The following is a 16,368-nucleotide window of genomic DNA, read 5'->3' as shown; positions in this document are numbered from 1 at the left end:
TTGCTTTATTGGCCGAGGGAGCCGGAGTACAGCTTCCGGGTCATGTGGCCAGCATGACTAGGCCGCTTCTGGTGAACCAGAGCAGTGCACGGAAACACTGTTTACCTTCCCGCCAGAGTGGTACCTTTTTATCTACTTGCACTTTGACGTGCTTTCGAACTGCTAGGTTGGCAGGAGCAGGGACTGAGCAACGGGAGCTCACCCCTTCATGGGGATTCGAACCACTGACCTTCTGATCGGCAAGTCCTAGGCTCTGTGGTTTAACCCACAGCGCCCCCTGCGTCCCTGTTTGACACTTTACAGAGGAACACAAGACAATGAGAGAAGCCCCTGCCCCAAGATGCTTCCAGTCTAAATAACAACAGCAAGGAAGCTGACAAAGGAGAAGAGATGGATGAGTTATCAAGAGATCTCCAAGGAAGGGCTGGCCCATGCATGAAACCCTGGAAAGCCACTGCCAGTCAGTGCAGACAATACTGAGGGAGATGGACCACTGGGTCTGACTCCGTATATGTCTGCTTCCTATGTCCCTATACGGGTATTTAAGGAATTTCATTTTGGTGAATATGAACTAACTTGGTTTAGAACTTTCATATCCCACTGGCTTTTGCAAATGTTCCAACCCATGGCATGAGGAACAGATCAAAATGATTTTTAAAATTTGTTTAAAAAAATGTATGCTAATATACAGAATACAAATGCATATTTCTGTGCACATGCCCTGAGATCTTCAGATGAAGGGCAGTATCTAAATTTAACAACAACTACTACTAATATTAATATTAAAATTTTTATTTAAAGAATAACCCTGAACTCTGAAGATGAATGCAGGAAAGGGATAGGGTGCTAAGCAATTTCACATTTGTACAGCTTGGTTGTTAGCATAACTGAAAATGTGCCTTTTGGGATGTGTGTGTGTGTGTGTGTGTGTGTGTGTGTTGGTTTTACCACACAGCTGTTCTTGGAGGAAGTTCCAAGCACCAGGGGCAGTCAGAGAGAGCACTCAAGAACATTAACAGCTGGCTGTTCGCTAAAATATATTATTATTTTTTATCATTGCATTCAGCATCTTCAGTGATAACAGGAAAAGGGGGGGGGGGACACCTCTCTGGAGGGATAGCCTTCCCAAATGTGATTGTTCTCTATTTTCCAAGACATATCTGGGCAGCTGCAGGAGGAAAAGCAATATACTATTTGTGTTGGATTTTATGCATTCAGGGAGGAAAATGAAAAAGGTACTTTTTAGAGCTGCATAACTTGTAGTGTCAGTTCCTAGTAAATCGGCTTTCTAAAGAAAGATAGAAATACACACACACACACCTCAAATGCGCGAGCCACTACCCAGGTTGGGAGAGAACATGCATATAAAATCAATTCATGTTGTTGCTCACCGTCAAGTCACATTGTTCACAGTCATTGATCTCAAATTGGGACATCTGGGGATTCGATTGTTCATAGCTTTAATAATAATTCATTTTTGCTGAATAAAACTCTCCTGCTAAAAAACTTCTTACTTTTTGCCTAGCTTGGTACGCAAGCCCTAGACGTAAAGTGAAAACAAACATCTTCGACTGATAGAAGTGGCATTAAAATAAAATAATAAAAAAGGGAAGGTTGCTGGGTTCTGATTTCCAGAACTGTGGTACCTGGGCGAACGAGGAGAGCAGTCAGGAGTATATTATAGGAGGAGGCTGGTGGACTCCACTGAGAGATGAGCTAACAGGAAATGGTTTGCGTTTGTTCCTTCTAGGAACTGCTGGGGTCTGAGAACAGCTGCCCCACGTGGTGAATCACTGAACTGCATGTGGCAGCTCCTTAATGTTTCCAGTACGTTTCCGAGCACAATTCAAAGTGTTGGTGCTGACTTTTAAAGCCCTAAACGGCCTCAGTCCAGTATACCTGAAGGAGCGTCTCCACCTCCATCGTTCTGCCCAGACACTAAGGTCCAGCGCTGAGGGCCTTCTGGCGGTTCCCTCATTGTGAGAAGCAAAGCTACAGGGAACCAGGCAGAGGGCCTTCTCGGTAATGGCACCCACCCTGTGGAACGCCATCCCACCAGATGTCAAAGAGAACAACAACTACCAGACTTTTAGAAGACATCTGAAGGCAGCCCTCTTTAGGGAAGCTTTTAATGTTTAATAGGTTATTGTATTTTAGTGTTTTGTTGGAAGCCGCCCAGAGTGGCTGGGGAAACCCAGCCAGATGGGCGGGGTATAAATAATATATTATTATTATTATTATTATTATTATTATTATGCAATCCTTCCAGGACTTCGACTGGCCCCATTTCCCCAAGCTGGCCACTGGCTTCTCCTGGACAGGAAGAAGTATAAAAAGGCTTCCTTTAACCTTGTCATACCATAAATATGCATGCCATCCAAAAGCATTGTTAAACCCTTCCAGATCTAACACATCAGTGTCTTCAAGAAGTAGCCAGTCTTTTAGCCAGCAGAACGCTGCGGCTTCATGATACAACTTAAGTCTGGCAGGGCAAAGCCCCCTCTTTGTTTTGCATCAGTTAATATCTTAAACTTAATTCTGGGCTTTTTGCCCTGCCAGACAAACTTAGAAATGTCTCTCTGTCACTTCTGAAAGCACTCCGTTTTGTCCAGAACCTGAAGTGTTTGAAATAAAAACAACATCCTTGGCAATACATTCATCTTAATAGCAGCAATTCGGCCTAACAAAGAAAGTTTCAATTTTGACCAACTATCTAAGTCTCTCTTAATTTCTGTCCAGCATTTTTCATAGTTGTCCTTAAATAGACTTAGATTTTTTGCTGTTATGTTTACCCCTAGGTATTTTACTTTTTTAACCACATTAAGTTCCGTCTCATTCTGAAACCGTTCTGACTCTGTATCAGTCAAATTTTTCCCCAAAACCTTAGTTTTCTGTTTATTTAATTTAAATCCAGCCACCCGACCAAAGTCATTAATCAGTTGTAATACTCTTTTCGTACTGGGCTCTGGCTTCTGCAGGGTCAAAACCAGGTCATCTGCGAAAGCTTTTAATTTGTATTGTTTCTGACTGACCTGAATTCCTTCCACCAACCGATCCCCTCTAATCATGTTAGTGTTTTGTTGGAAGCCGCCCAGAGTGGCTGGGGAAACCCAGCCAGATGGGCGGGGTATAAATAATATATTATTATTATTATTATTATTATTATTATTATTATGCAATCCTTCCAGGACTTCGACTGGCCCCATTTCCCCAAGCTGGCCACTGGCTTCTCCTGGACAGGAAGAAGTATAAAAAGGCTTCCTTTGCAACCTAGACCTTCCTTGAGCAATTGGGTTTTTCTGCGTTCTGCTGTGTTTCCATATATATTGAACAGTTTGGATAATACAGCTAAATTATCTGTTTCTTTACAATTCATATTTTTTAAAATGGTATGTTATCAGTTGCTCAACAGGCCATGGAAGCTCATAAACTTTGCTGGGGGGACAGTGAAGAATATCCAAATAACTCCTTCACTTAACTAAGAGCCGATGCACCTTTTACAGATGTCCCCCCCCCCCAGATGTCTCAAAATATGTTTGGCGTGCTTTAGGGATGATGGCGAATTCTGATGATAACGGAAACAGAACTGGAAATTGCCTCTGGTCACTCATTTGTCCCATGTCTGGAAGAGAAATTAATTCAGTTGGCATTCCTCTACTTGTAGTTTTTCAGTCTGCAAACATTACATACTCGGGGACATTTCCCCCTTCGTTTAAATTGTGTTTCCTTTGCACTGATATGAATGGTGTATAGTCGACCAACTCAGAGGGGCCGAGGGGGCTTTGCCCCCCAATAAAATATTTGAGGCAGCAGCTCCCCCCCCCGGTTGATGGGCACTGCCATATAAATATTCAAATGATGTGCACACACCATGTCATGTGATCGATTATGCGACGCAGGGCTTACATGGCCCCCTGTGATATTTTATTCAAGTTGGCACCCCTAGAATGGTGGATTCTGTTATTTCATTAATTTTGCAACTTTCGTAAATTGCATTAAGCAGTTGGTGGTGAGGTGAATAATGTAGTATTTGATGGAAACTGAAGTATTTGGCAGAACTGAACCACAGCAGAATGGAAACAGCTCCGAATGAGACGAGTTGCAACAGAAATTATTGCTTACTTACATCCCTAGTGTTCATACATGCATTTTTCAAGAAACGTATTTTAGATAGTCATATACTGCTTTTCAGAGGATCACAAAGTAACTTCCATACAACTTCCAAAATAATATGCACCAATTAAAAATGATATAAATCAGACAAGATGAGCTACATGGGGTAGGTTGTAAGCAACAACTCTCATTTTCTCAGGAAAAGATGGTTCCTCAGTACTTCTGTAGTGGCAGCTCAGCACTTGAGGGATGGAGAGGTCAACTTAGCTGAAATACCAGGAACTGAATTGTAAGCAGTTTTCCAGGTTGTCTGGCCTTCTTTTTCTCTCACGTCCCTACAGGCCAAGGTGGTTTCTGAAACATTCTGTGATGGCAGGCGAAGGAGGGAAAGACCACCTCAGCTGGAACACCAGGAACAAGATGGTGGGCAGCTTTCCTGGCTGTGCTCATGCACAGACACACAGAAATTAAATGAATATGCCTTTTGAATCTCCAACTGCATAATAAGAACTAAACTTTCTGGCTTCATGTAGATGGCGTGAGGCTAAATTCATTAGTGTTTGTAAAGTGTTCTAATAGTCACCAGCAGGTGGTAAAAATGGCTGCCAATTTGAATGCCAGGTAATTTGATAGGATAATTATACAGCTTACTAAAATTAGAGGCTCTTTGCCAGGAGACTTCTGAAGACTGAGGAACAATCACTAAGGATATAGTTAGGTTTCTCCAGATGTTTTAAATTCTAATGGGCAACACTCTCTCTCTCTCTCTCTCTCTCTTGTTGCTTAAGTATTATAAATAGAATTTCAGGCGGTGATTGGCTAAGGGGCGAATTTTAACCATTATGGAAATGTGCTCTTTCTCTGGAAGATCAGGGATGACTTCTCATTGAGCATAGACGGATACAATTTTGCAAGCTTCAGCTCCACTGGTGCCAAAAACCTGGCAAATAAAATCCAAGCAAGGTATACTAGATGATTCCTTTTACTCTGCCATGTGTTGAAGGGGAAAGCAGCAAACATTTGAAGAGGGGGCTGGCCAGATTAAAAACAGAGCAGGGTTCCTGCACCTTTGCTAGTTTGTAGACGAGGGGCCTTTTTCTCTGCGAGGTGAAGATGGCCTCTCCTCTGTCTCATGTACACAAGCCAACTAGACCAGCAGCTGAATCTTCTTTCTATACTAGTAGTGAGACGGTGATTTCCATGGCACCTGTGGGCAGCAGAATGGCTTAGGCGTGGCATGGAGGAGGCCATTGGGCACACATACCTCTGTTCTCTGACACCTTGGTATCCCCTTTGCAAGCATCTGCTGCCCGAAACAGCTGTATCACTCTGCCTAATGGCAGGGACGGCTCTGGGTGTCATGCAAACTTCACCTGCCAACATTCTGACATCTACAGAACAATTAAACATGCAAGAGCCCTGTCCTGTTTGGCATTTGGGCAGCCTGTCCCGAAACATGTAGTAAAACTGTTTCTCATATGTACCATGCTGACATCCACACAATACATTTACAGCACTATCATACCACTTTAAACAGTCACGGCTTCATCCAAAGAATTCCGGAAGCTGCACTGGCTCCCGGTGGAGTACAGGATCAGGTTTAAGGTGCTGGTTTTAACCTTTAAAGCCCTATACAGCCTGGGACCCTCGTACCTACGGGACCGCCTCTCCTGGTATGTCCCACAGAGGAACTTACAGTCTTCAAACAAAAACATCTTGAAGGTCCCAGGCCACAGAGAGGTTAGGCTGGCCTCAACCAGAGCCAGGGCTTTTTCGGCTGTGGCTCCGATCTGGTGGAACGCTCTGTCACAAGAGACTAGGGCCCTGCGGGACTTGACATCTTTCCACAGGGCCTGCAAGACAGAGCTGTTCCACCAGGCCTTTGGCCAAGGCACAGCCTGACCCCCTCCTTTGGTAATCCTCATAGAACTCTAGCCCAATGGTTGCCATCAATTTGATTTGAATTAATGTTATAATGAAATGATTTTAGAATGTTGTATTATTTTATTGTTGTTAGCCGCCCTGAGTCCGGCTTCGGCTGGGGAGGGCGGGATATAAATAAAATTTATTATTATTATTTGTTAAGGGTGCTGTTGGTTGTTAGGAGACACCTGTTTCCCCCCAAGAGCTAAAATTTGGAGTGATTTAACAACCAATCTTCAAAGCGACCTCTTGGAATTGGAGTTCTGTGAGGGGAATGTTGGTCTCCTAACATTTCTCAGCACCCTTAGCAAACTACAGATTAGTAGCTGTTTTTTTGAAAATTGCATTGCTCTGAATTTCCAGTGCAGTTCTCCAGTCAAACAATGTGTACAAATAAAAAGATATGCTGTGGTGAAGTGTGCATAAAAATGCACCTCAGTGAAAACGCCATGCAAAACTGTGTAATATTAAGACAGTGTTTTTCCAACTGGGTCTCCAGCTATTGTTGGACAACAACTCCTGTCATCCCTGACCACCGATCCTGCTAGCTAGGGATGATGGGAGTTGTAGTCCAACAACATGGTACCCAACATGGAGAAACACTGCTTTAGGGGCAACTGCTGGGGGGGGGGGGATGCATTGGTCAAAACTGCATAGAAAAATGGTTTAGTTAGAAGAAATGTTCACTCAGCAAACTTTCAACAGGTTTTTTTTTTTTATAAGAATTCACAAATTGCTGAGGGAAAGTGGAGAGCTGAATATAAGAGCAGAAAAAGAGAGAAATGGAAATCGACAGACTCGTCTATTCCTAACAAGTACAGTGGTACCTTGGGTTAAGAACTTAATTCGTTCCGGAGGTCCGTTCTTAACCTGAAACTGTTCTTAACCTGAAGCACCACTTTAGCTAATGGGGCCTCCTGCTGCCGCAGTGTGATTTTTGTTCTCATCCTGAAGCAAAGTTCTTAACCCCAGGTATTATTTCTGGGTTAGCAGTGTCTGTAACCTGAATATGTATATGTAACCTGAAGCGTATGTAACCCGAGGTACCAATGTACTGGGTTTTCAAAATGGAGATGATGTCAGCTTTTGCTCTGACCTGCCAAATTATTTCACACTGAACCCCAGCCTGCCAGTTCCTGCCCTGGCTCTACCTTTCTGGTCTCCACCCCTTGGCTCTGCCCATAGCAGGTGGAGCCAATCCAAAGCCAGACGCTTTATGACCATATAAGCTGCACTAGACCTTTGTTTCAAGTGCAATGCATTCAAAGGCTAAAATTCCCCATTTGGTCCCATGAGAACATGGGACATTTCCCCTTGCACCATGCAAGCTAAGCATTCCACAGTGCAAAGTCAAAAGTTTCCTTGGACTTTCTTTATAAGATAATGATGGGGAGGAAAAACATTTTTTTGTTTTGATGCTGAACTGCAGAGCTGAATTTTCGATGCTGAAAGAAATAAGCAAGAGGACTGAATTTTTGTTTGAAGGATTTTACTCTGACCTGTTAATTCTGCTAATGAAGATGGTTCAGAACCACAATGATAAAAAATGGGTTTAGAACAGAAATGAAACAGTCATTGAAAAGGTGGGTGAATTAGGCCAGATCTGTATGAAATTTTAAAGTATGCCTTTGTTACACACTTGCAAAGAGCCAAATGGAGTATACAAATCTCTAGAGATCACCAGTATAATTTCTTTATCATGTTCCATTTAAAATTTAATTATGTCATCTGCAACGAGAGGAGTCTGAGTACTCTAAATAGGTCAGGCAATGAACAGCTTCACAATATTATAAAGGTTTGCTACGCGGAGATATTTTCCTTGATGCCCCAGTATGTGAAGGAAACCTTGTTTGCCATGAGGGGGGAAGGAAAAAGGCAGACAAAGAACAGGACCAAATGCACAGGTGAACAGAACAAAGGATTAGAAGCTGAAATCCTTCTTTCAAATTATTATCGACCCTCTCTGCATTGTATATCAGGAGAAATGACAAGAAAATGTAGTGTCATGGAAAGGGAAGAAACACATGATATTGGCAATAATAAGGAGTGAGAAGAAGATGATAGATAGATAGGTACAGCATCCCTGTGTCAAATTCTCCCCTATATTATTGGGTGAATTTCCAGTCCCACGCAGCAAAATTGCTGGGGGGTTTTTCTACCTCAAAATGTATGGAACTGCTAGTGGCCACAGGTACAGCATCCCAATGCACGTTTGTGTGCTTAAACATTGGGGGGAGAGGTCGTTGTTGATGGCAGCCAAACCTTAAGAATGGAAAGTTTGAATGTGATGGTGGTGGCAAGGCCAAGGCTTTTATCTGCTCCCAATTCAGCGTAGCAACCCTGCAGCTCAGTGAGTTTGCTATCGCGATGGGAGAGGATAGGAAAAACATGACCCAGATCAGATCATCTATTCCAGGGGTCAGCAAACGTTTCCAGCAGGGGGCCGGTCCACTGTCCCTCAGACCTTGTGGGGGGGGCAGACTATATTTGGGGGGGGGGGGAATGAACAAATTCCTATGCCCCACAAATAACCCAGAGCTGCATTTTAAATAAAAAGACACATTCTACTCATGTAAAAACATGCTGATTCCTGGACCGTCCGCGGATTTAGAAGGCGATTGGACCAGATCCGGCCCCGGCCCTAGTTTGCCTACCCATGATAGTCCACACTAGACTCCGCAGTCCTAGGGACCCCCTTACAAGTCCAAGGCCTCCCCAAGTCCCTGCTTCTGCCTTTTAAATCTCTTTTTAAAACTTTTCTATCTTCAAAAGCTAATTCACTCATTGTACTTACAAGCATTTATATACCGCTTAAATTCTGCATCGTGAAAGCAAAAAACGCAGCCTAAAACCAGTAAATACAAGCAATACAAAAAGTATACCAATGCAAATAAAGCAGCAATTCAAACATGTGAAACTGGGCCCAATCTTAGGGTTCAGGAAAAGCCTGGGCAACAAGACATCTGAAGCAAGTGATGGTCGCTGCTTCACATATGGCAGAGGTAAGGACACTCCACAGAACAGGGGCAACAGCAGAAGACGCCTTTTGTGTGGTCATTGCCCTATGATAGCGTGTGATTTCCCCCAGGCAAGCCAAGTCATCTTTCAGGTCTACATTGAAGCAGGCAGCATTTCAGGTAACCTGGTCTCTTTTAGGAAAAATAATCTTCCAGATGCTCAGATATCGGAGCAGCTAGCACACTGTCGCATGTCTGAAAGTGTCTGTCTGAAAGTGACAGGACTTGATGACATTCTGTTGCACAGGAGGGTGGAACCCACTTTGCCAACCTTAGCACCAATTGAACATGCACAACCAGCCATGCACACACCCTGTATCAATGGCAAGTATAAAGTCCCAAGTCACCATAGTTGTGCCCCGCACCAAAGAGAACATCTGAGTGCCCATGTCCTTTCTTTAACCTGGAACAAGTAGAACAGAGGAGTGGGGGTCAACTACTTGTTAGAATTCCTGCTCCGTGATTACAGTCATGGGATTGTTGTCATCACAGGCGGTATATGTTTTGATTCCACTGAGTGGGAAGTGACGAAGATAGGATGTCTGTGTTGCTGTGTTCCATGAAGTGGGACTATTGTCCTTTGTTCTTTTCCTCTTTGCTGTCTGATGCTAGAGAGAGAGGGAGCCATGTTGCAGTGCTCTGTGTGTGTTTATATGTAAATAAAGTCGATTAGCCAAAATGCTGAGTTGCTGAGGTCTATTACGCAACTGCGAAAACTCTCCGGATCCCTGTGTGCCGGTGTCGGTTGGCATCGGTCGCTGTGATGTTCGGGCAGAAGAGAGCTTTTGAAGCTCCCAAACAAAAGACCAGGAGGGAGAGAACATGCCAGTTGGGCATGTGTCTCTGCCAGGGTCCTACTCGAGTGTAGGCTGAGCTCCTGACACTCTTTTAGTCTTTCAACTTTAGCTATATCTGAGATTGCTGAAGCAGTCATTTTTTTCATGATTAAGGACACTTACTGAGAATACATGTTTATCAGGACAGCGCTAGGGAGGCTGGCGACACAAATCACACACAGCTCTCTCTGTTTCCCCTCTAGCGGGCTAGATTGTCCACCCAGCAATCTCCGTAGTGCTGCTCTTTGTTGTAGTAGCAACATTGGTTTGCCTGCACCCTTAGCTAATCCTTTTAGGTTTTAATTATTGTTGTTCTGTGACAGCCAGTAAGCAACAGGCTTTTAACCATCAGAAAGCAACTATGATATCTTTTCAAACAGAAAACAAATGACCAATCGGTCAGAAGAGCATGCAGACAGAGAAAGCTATGTCACGTAATGAAAAGTGGCTTCCAAAAAAGGGGGGGAGGCTTTTAAGACACTGCGGATTTCCAACAGGTACAATTGTGAGAAACAACTGTATTAATCTCAGGTGTTTCTTTGTTCTCATTTCAATAAGTCACATATTACTTATACAAATCTATTTTTTCCCTAGTGACATGCCACTATATTTTAATTTTAACACAAGGCAAGCGTTCAAAGTGAGATTAAGTTTATTAAAAGGGGAGAAATGGAAGCATTTGAAAGCATCTCTTAAAAATAAATAAATAAAGGCTTTAATTTTCTTTTACTCCTAATTGATTTCTACTGGAAAAAGAAGACCATGTCCATTGCCAGTTAAATGCCAGCCAAAATTAGATTAACAATATCCGGTGTAATTACATATCATCATGTACAGATCTCAAAACCTTTATCCCACGACACAGTGGATGAACCTATGTGCCGTTAAATGATTAGGAAGCGATTCCAGCAGCACAGCTAGAGATTGCTACTGCTTTGAATCGTCTTCTTGAAACAGTAGCAACTGTACCTTTGTAGCTCTGAAGAATAAAAATAAATCACTAAAGTGTCATGCTCCGACTATCATTAACTGGTAAATAAACAAAATAACTTCAGTTGCCTCGCTTCAAATTGCACCAGAGTGTTTCCACAACACAGATGAAGCTATCAGAAGTCTAAAAACCAGGGCAAGAGAGAAAGAGGAAACAGACAATTTATATGCAACAAGACTGTGCTCGCCAGACTGCTATCTAGGGAGGGAGGGCAAAATTGCCCAGAACTCACAAAAATAAGACAAGACATCTTATCAATATGATCAAAATCTTTAGCAAAACAAGGCCCAGCACTATTCAGAAAGCAAGGTTCTGCCACACTTTGCACACATTCCAGCAGGAAAACAGAAGCACGGTTATAATAAATAGCATTGTGAAAATGGTTGTTAACAAGCTGTAGTATAATTGCAATGAGGGTATCTCTGTTTCCATGCTGCACATTTTTCATTATGAATAAACATCAAATTGCAATACAATATTCACCGAAGAACCCCTTTTCTCTCCCTCCGTCTCCCTGCCACTTCATGAAGCTCATTAAAAAAAAGAAAAGCCATTTGATGGAATAATAAGGAACAGGCAACAGTGGAATGAGGAGCAAAGCATAAAGCAAGCTTCTGTGCCCATGTGAGTTTCAAGCGTTTGGTTGCTTTGCAAACGGGGCAACTTCTGAATTTACCTCTAAAACACCTGCAGGTCTGTGATAATTCACTGGTTGTGAGGGACGAACGACAGGCTACATTAGCACAACTTTGGGACATGAAGAATTTGCTGGGGATTATACGCTGCAAAATGCAACACCAATGCTATTTCATAACCAAAACACAGATATCAACAGAGTTCAGGAAGCAGCATCATCTGATCCTAGGAGAGGGGTAAGGAAGCTTTTGAAACCCAAGGGCCACATTGCTTCCTGAACAGCCTTCCAGGGGCCATATGAGAGTGGAAGGTGGAGGGTGAGGGAGAAGTGAGAGGAACAACAGATTTGACTCAATCTTTGTACAGCAGGCTGATATATTCTGTGTACACAAACACGTATCATATTTTTCTGTCTATAAGATGCCCCCATGTATAAGACGCCCCTTATTTTTGGGGACTCAGATTTAAGAAAATAGGGGGAGACGGCCCAGGGTATAAGACACCCCCTAATTTTTGACATTATTTTTAGGGGGAAAACCTAGTCTTATACACGGAAAAATACGGTATATAGAAATAAATGCTTCATAAGGAAATAAACAACTCTCTGACTTTTAGAAGACATCTGAAGGCAGCCCTGTACAGATAAGTTTTTAATGTTTGATGTTTTACTGTGTTTTAATTTTCTGGAAGCCACCCGGAGTGGCTGGGGCAACCTAGTCAGATGGCGGCATATGGAATCATAGAACTGTAGAGTTGGAAGGGACCACAAGGATCATCTAGCTCAACCTCCTGCAATGTGGGAACCTTTTGCCCAACGTGGGTCTCGAACCCACAACCCTGAGATTAAGAGTTTCATGGTCTACCAATTGAGCTATCCCTTGGAAAAGAGAGAGGTGGGAAACAGAGGAAGCCACCTTATACTGAGTCAGACCATTGGTCTATCTAGCTCAGTGGTGTAAATGCTGACTGGTAGCAGCTCTCCAGGGTTGCAGACAGGGGAATCTCTCCCATTCCCACCTGTGACTGAACCTGGGACCTTGTGTAGGCAAGGCATATGGAAGCATAACAGAAGCTTCATCGACATGGTGAATAAACCTTATTCTAGTGTCTGCAATTTGTTTTAACCCTGAATTATACATTGTTGTTACCCGCTTCACAACCTGTTAGTAAAGGCCATGTAATACCATATTTAATCGAACATTAATGCACACTTTTTTTGCCAAATTACTTTGCAAAAGTTAGGGTGCACATTAGATTTGATGGCACATTACAGTCGAGTAAATGTGGTTTTTATTGTTTTTATTATTATTACAGTGGTACCTCTGGATGCGAAAGGGATCCGTTCCGGAGCCCCGTTCGCATCCAGAAGTGAACGCAACCCATGTCCGCATGTCTCCGCGTGTGCAGGTCGCGATTCGCCGTTTCCACGCATGCGTGTGACTCCCATCCTTCCCTCCTCCACGGACTCCCATCCTTCCCTCCTCCACGGCTCGCTTTAAAGCAGCAAAGCGGGACAGAAGCCGCTTACACGGGTGTAAAGCAAGCACAGTGGGAGCTGTGTAATCCCTCTGCCCCCACGCTCATCCACCCCATTGGGACTCTCGCATGGGCGATGTCCCACGTCCCCACAGGTGATGTGCCGCCATGCAAGACCCTCCCTCCACCACTGGTCTTGCAGGGGCAGTAGTGCCTTCCTTTGCAGAAGTGTGAAATTTGAAGGGCGGCTGTGGTTTGGTCCTTCTGTTGTGTACGAAGGTGTGAATTAGGTAGATTGGACTTTAAATGGGGATTGAATCAGATTTCTCCCTCATTCCTCCCTCATATGAAAGCCCCCAGAGCTCTCTGCAATGAAGAAAAAGGAAGAAAGTCCCACTTCTTTTGGCTTTATTGAAATAATTGTGTAGGTCCAAACCATACAGTCCTTAGATCTAAGGGACTCAATGTGGGAAGCTCGTATATTTCCATTGCCTGCCCCCCTTACTAGGGGATAAAGTCACTCTTCATTTGTTAATGACAGTGATGATGGTTCTTAATGGCACTGTTGATTGCTGTTCACTTTACATGGTTGAAATATTATTCTGATATACCGGTAGTTTATTAAATAGTTTAGTACAACATTTGATTCAGAATATTTTTTTCTTGTTTTCCTCCTCTAAAAACTATGTGTCTTGTGGTCTGGTGCATCTTACAGAGTGAAAAATATGGCAGTTTGGATGGCTATTTGTCAAGGATTCTTTATCTGTGAGGGTTGAACTAGATGGCCCTCGGAATCATATCCAACTCTACATTTCAATGATTTTACAACACCTAAGGGCAACTATGCTGAATCTGTCCCTTGTCGGGAAATAATTCTCCCTCTCTAGTCTCTTAAAAAGATTCACAGGGGCCTTTGGAACAATCTTGGTTCTTCTTAAATGTCAACCATACAGACAAAAATCCAAAAGCAAACTGAGGTTACCAGTTAAGTGTTCCAAGCCTTAACCTAGCAGTTCATCCAAGATTTACTTCCTTAGGGCAGCATGTAGCCTATCAATTAGAGAGATGCACACACTCACTCACGCAAGATCTACCATTCCACAGAGCTGTTCTGCAGCTGCGTCTGCCTGCCAAATGGTCTCCCCTCCCCCCTGGAAAAAAAAATCCCCCGCATATTTTGTAACTATTGTTTCACATACAAATGTTCTCTTTTTTTCCTTAAACCCTTGACATGCTGTCTTGGATGCTTCAGTTAGAGGGTTTGCATGTTCCCTTCAGCAGCTCCCCAAAGCCAACACACAGATTTGGTTTAGCAGAACAGCTTGCTTACCTTGGTAGTGTTCCAGACAACTCTGTGGCGGTCTCTCTACAAAAAGAAAAAAGAAAAAAAGGGAAGATACACAGAAGGGAAACTTCGTTAGTATTTAAAAGAGCTTATTCCTAATGACTTTGGGAAGGGTAACAAGAACTTAAGACATACGTTGAAAGCAGCCAGCTTTAATTAGGGATGTTTCCAAAATTCACACACAAATGTCTACCCAGATTTTGATGCTCCGAAGTGGAACGGATGCATCAGGAATTAGCCTGTTTCTTATTTCTGAATTTTGTACAGGGTGTTGCGCACAGGCAGTTTGCAGCAGCTTCCTGCCTTTATTTACAGCAGCGCCATCAGGGCAGGACTTGGGGGCAGATGCCCATGACTTTACTCAACACCATGGGCTGAGGAGTCTGAAAAGGCCTCAGGGTGGACTTATTGTATTACGAAGTAAGCAATATGCATTGTCCTCTAAGGACGGAGGCCGCCGTACAATCAATACACATTTACAACACAGATGCACATTATTTCAGTGCATCATTTGGGTGCCCTCTCTTGGGATGGGGAAGACATCCAATTCACTTTGCATTTCAATGAGAACTACCTAATTGGTGCTTTTCAGAAACGAATCCAAACACGGCCACCCTTCGAAATTTGCAATGCAAATTTTGCAACGCATCTTTCCTTCTCCAAATTTTGCAATGCAGATTTCCAGCTAGGTAATGCGCACAAAGAACGCATATACTGGGGTAAAGCGTGCAGAAAGATGCATATATTAGTGGGAAAGCTTGCAAAAAATGCATTGTATTAGGGAAAATTCCATCACTAGGAGAAATCCAATGGTGAATTTTCATGAGGACTTTGAGAAGCAACATTTTGCGAACGGCTGTGGAAATGCGGAGAACTAAAGACTGGGGGGAAATGAGAAACCAAAAGAAACCAAAATTGTCAGCTTCACCCTTTCCAAGTCCTCTCCTGTCTCTGCATTATCAATGTAAACAGGAACAATGACAAAACTCTCAAGAAATGTAACCTTGGTTTGATTGTAGACATGACCACAGAAATAAAATGTTTGTACAGTGAATGCAAGGAGGGAGCATCAGAAGTTGTCTTATATAATCTCTGACTATTTCTCCATCTAACTTACACTGACTGACAGCAACTCTCCAAGGGTACAGGCAGGGGTCTTTCAAATTACCTCCTAACTGATTATTTTAATTAGAGCTACCTGTGAGTCAGCCTGGGATCTTCTGCATGGAAAACATATGTTCTGTCACTGAGCTATTCTTCCTCCCATTAACATACCAAAGAAGATAATATGGAATCTGGTTTTTTAAATTTTAATTAACTCCACTTAAAAAAACAAATTCGGTACCTCTGCAATCCAAATCCTGCACCAGGAAAAGATGAATTATGTATATAATAAGGATAAAGAAACTGGATAATCTCCGGTATTTGAGAATTGGACTAGGTCTGGAGAAAGGCTAAAAGGAAGATGGAGAGAGAACCATGCGCCAGTTGGGGGATCCTATCAACATTAGTGCAGACCTGGCCAGTTCTAGGCCCAGGCACATGTTTTAATTGAGTCCTCCAATCAGGATTAAAATTTGTTCCTTAGCAACCCAGTGAGAGCAAGCCAATGATTATTTTCATGGTGGCAGGGGGTGTCCTTTCCCATGAATGCGATTATAGAATGATATCTTGTATTAGTGCTTGTACTAGTTCCTGGGCTGAAGCTAAAGGAACATGCTGCAGGGATTGGGTCCACTGATTTTTTAACTTATTGTCCTCTTCGATGAGTGGCTCCCATATTACTTATCAGATTTCTTCCTCATCATTTACTATATGGTTCCAAGTGAGGTTACAGCAATGGGGAGAATACCTCATTCATGGATTACGGTTTGTGTGCGAGTGACTTTTGTTGTTGTTATTCAGCAAAATTCTCTAGTTTCTGGGATTTCAGCAGGTGAGACAAGTGGCTGCTTGCTGGGGGCAGGGTAGGGGAATTAGCTGAGATGATGAGCTTGGGGGAGTCCCAGGTTGCCAGCCACTGCTGATGAG

The 16,368-nt window shown here is 43.0% G+C and overlaps 1 protein-coding gene across 6 annotated transcripts in view; it reads right to left on the bottom strand.

The window, feature by feature from the left end:
• The window catches only part of CELF2 (CUGBP Elav-like family member 2), a 524,880-nt gene that overhangs the window by 420,287 nt on the left and 88,225 nt on the right, over positions 1 to 16,368 (bottom strand). For all 6 annotated transcript variants that reach the window (XM_081022933.1, XM_081022913.1, XM_081022915.1 and 3 more), the window contains exon 2: positions 14,323 to 14,358. In XM_081022933.1, coding sequence (XP_080879059.1) covers positions 14,323 to 14,358 — 36 coding nt within the window. The remainder of the gene's footprint in view (positions 1 to 14,322; positions 14,359 to 16,368) is intronic.

Source organism: Podarcis pityusensis (genome assembly GCF_964106645.2).
Source record: "Podarcis pityusensis genome assembly, chromosome: 10".
In the NCBI taxonomy this organism is placed as follows: domain Eukaryota; kingdom Metazoa; phylum Chordata; class Lepidosauria; order Squamata; family Lacertidae; genus Podarcis; species Podarcis pityusensis.
The sequence above is the reverse complement of the archived record's forward strand: the minus strand, read 5'-3'. Positions and strand labels throughout refer to the sequence as shown.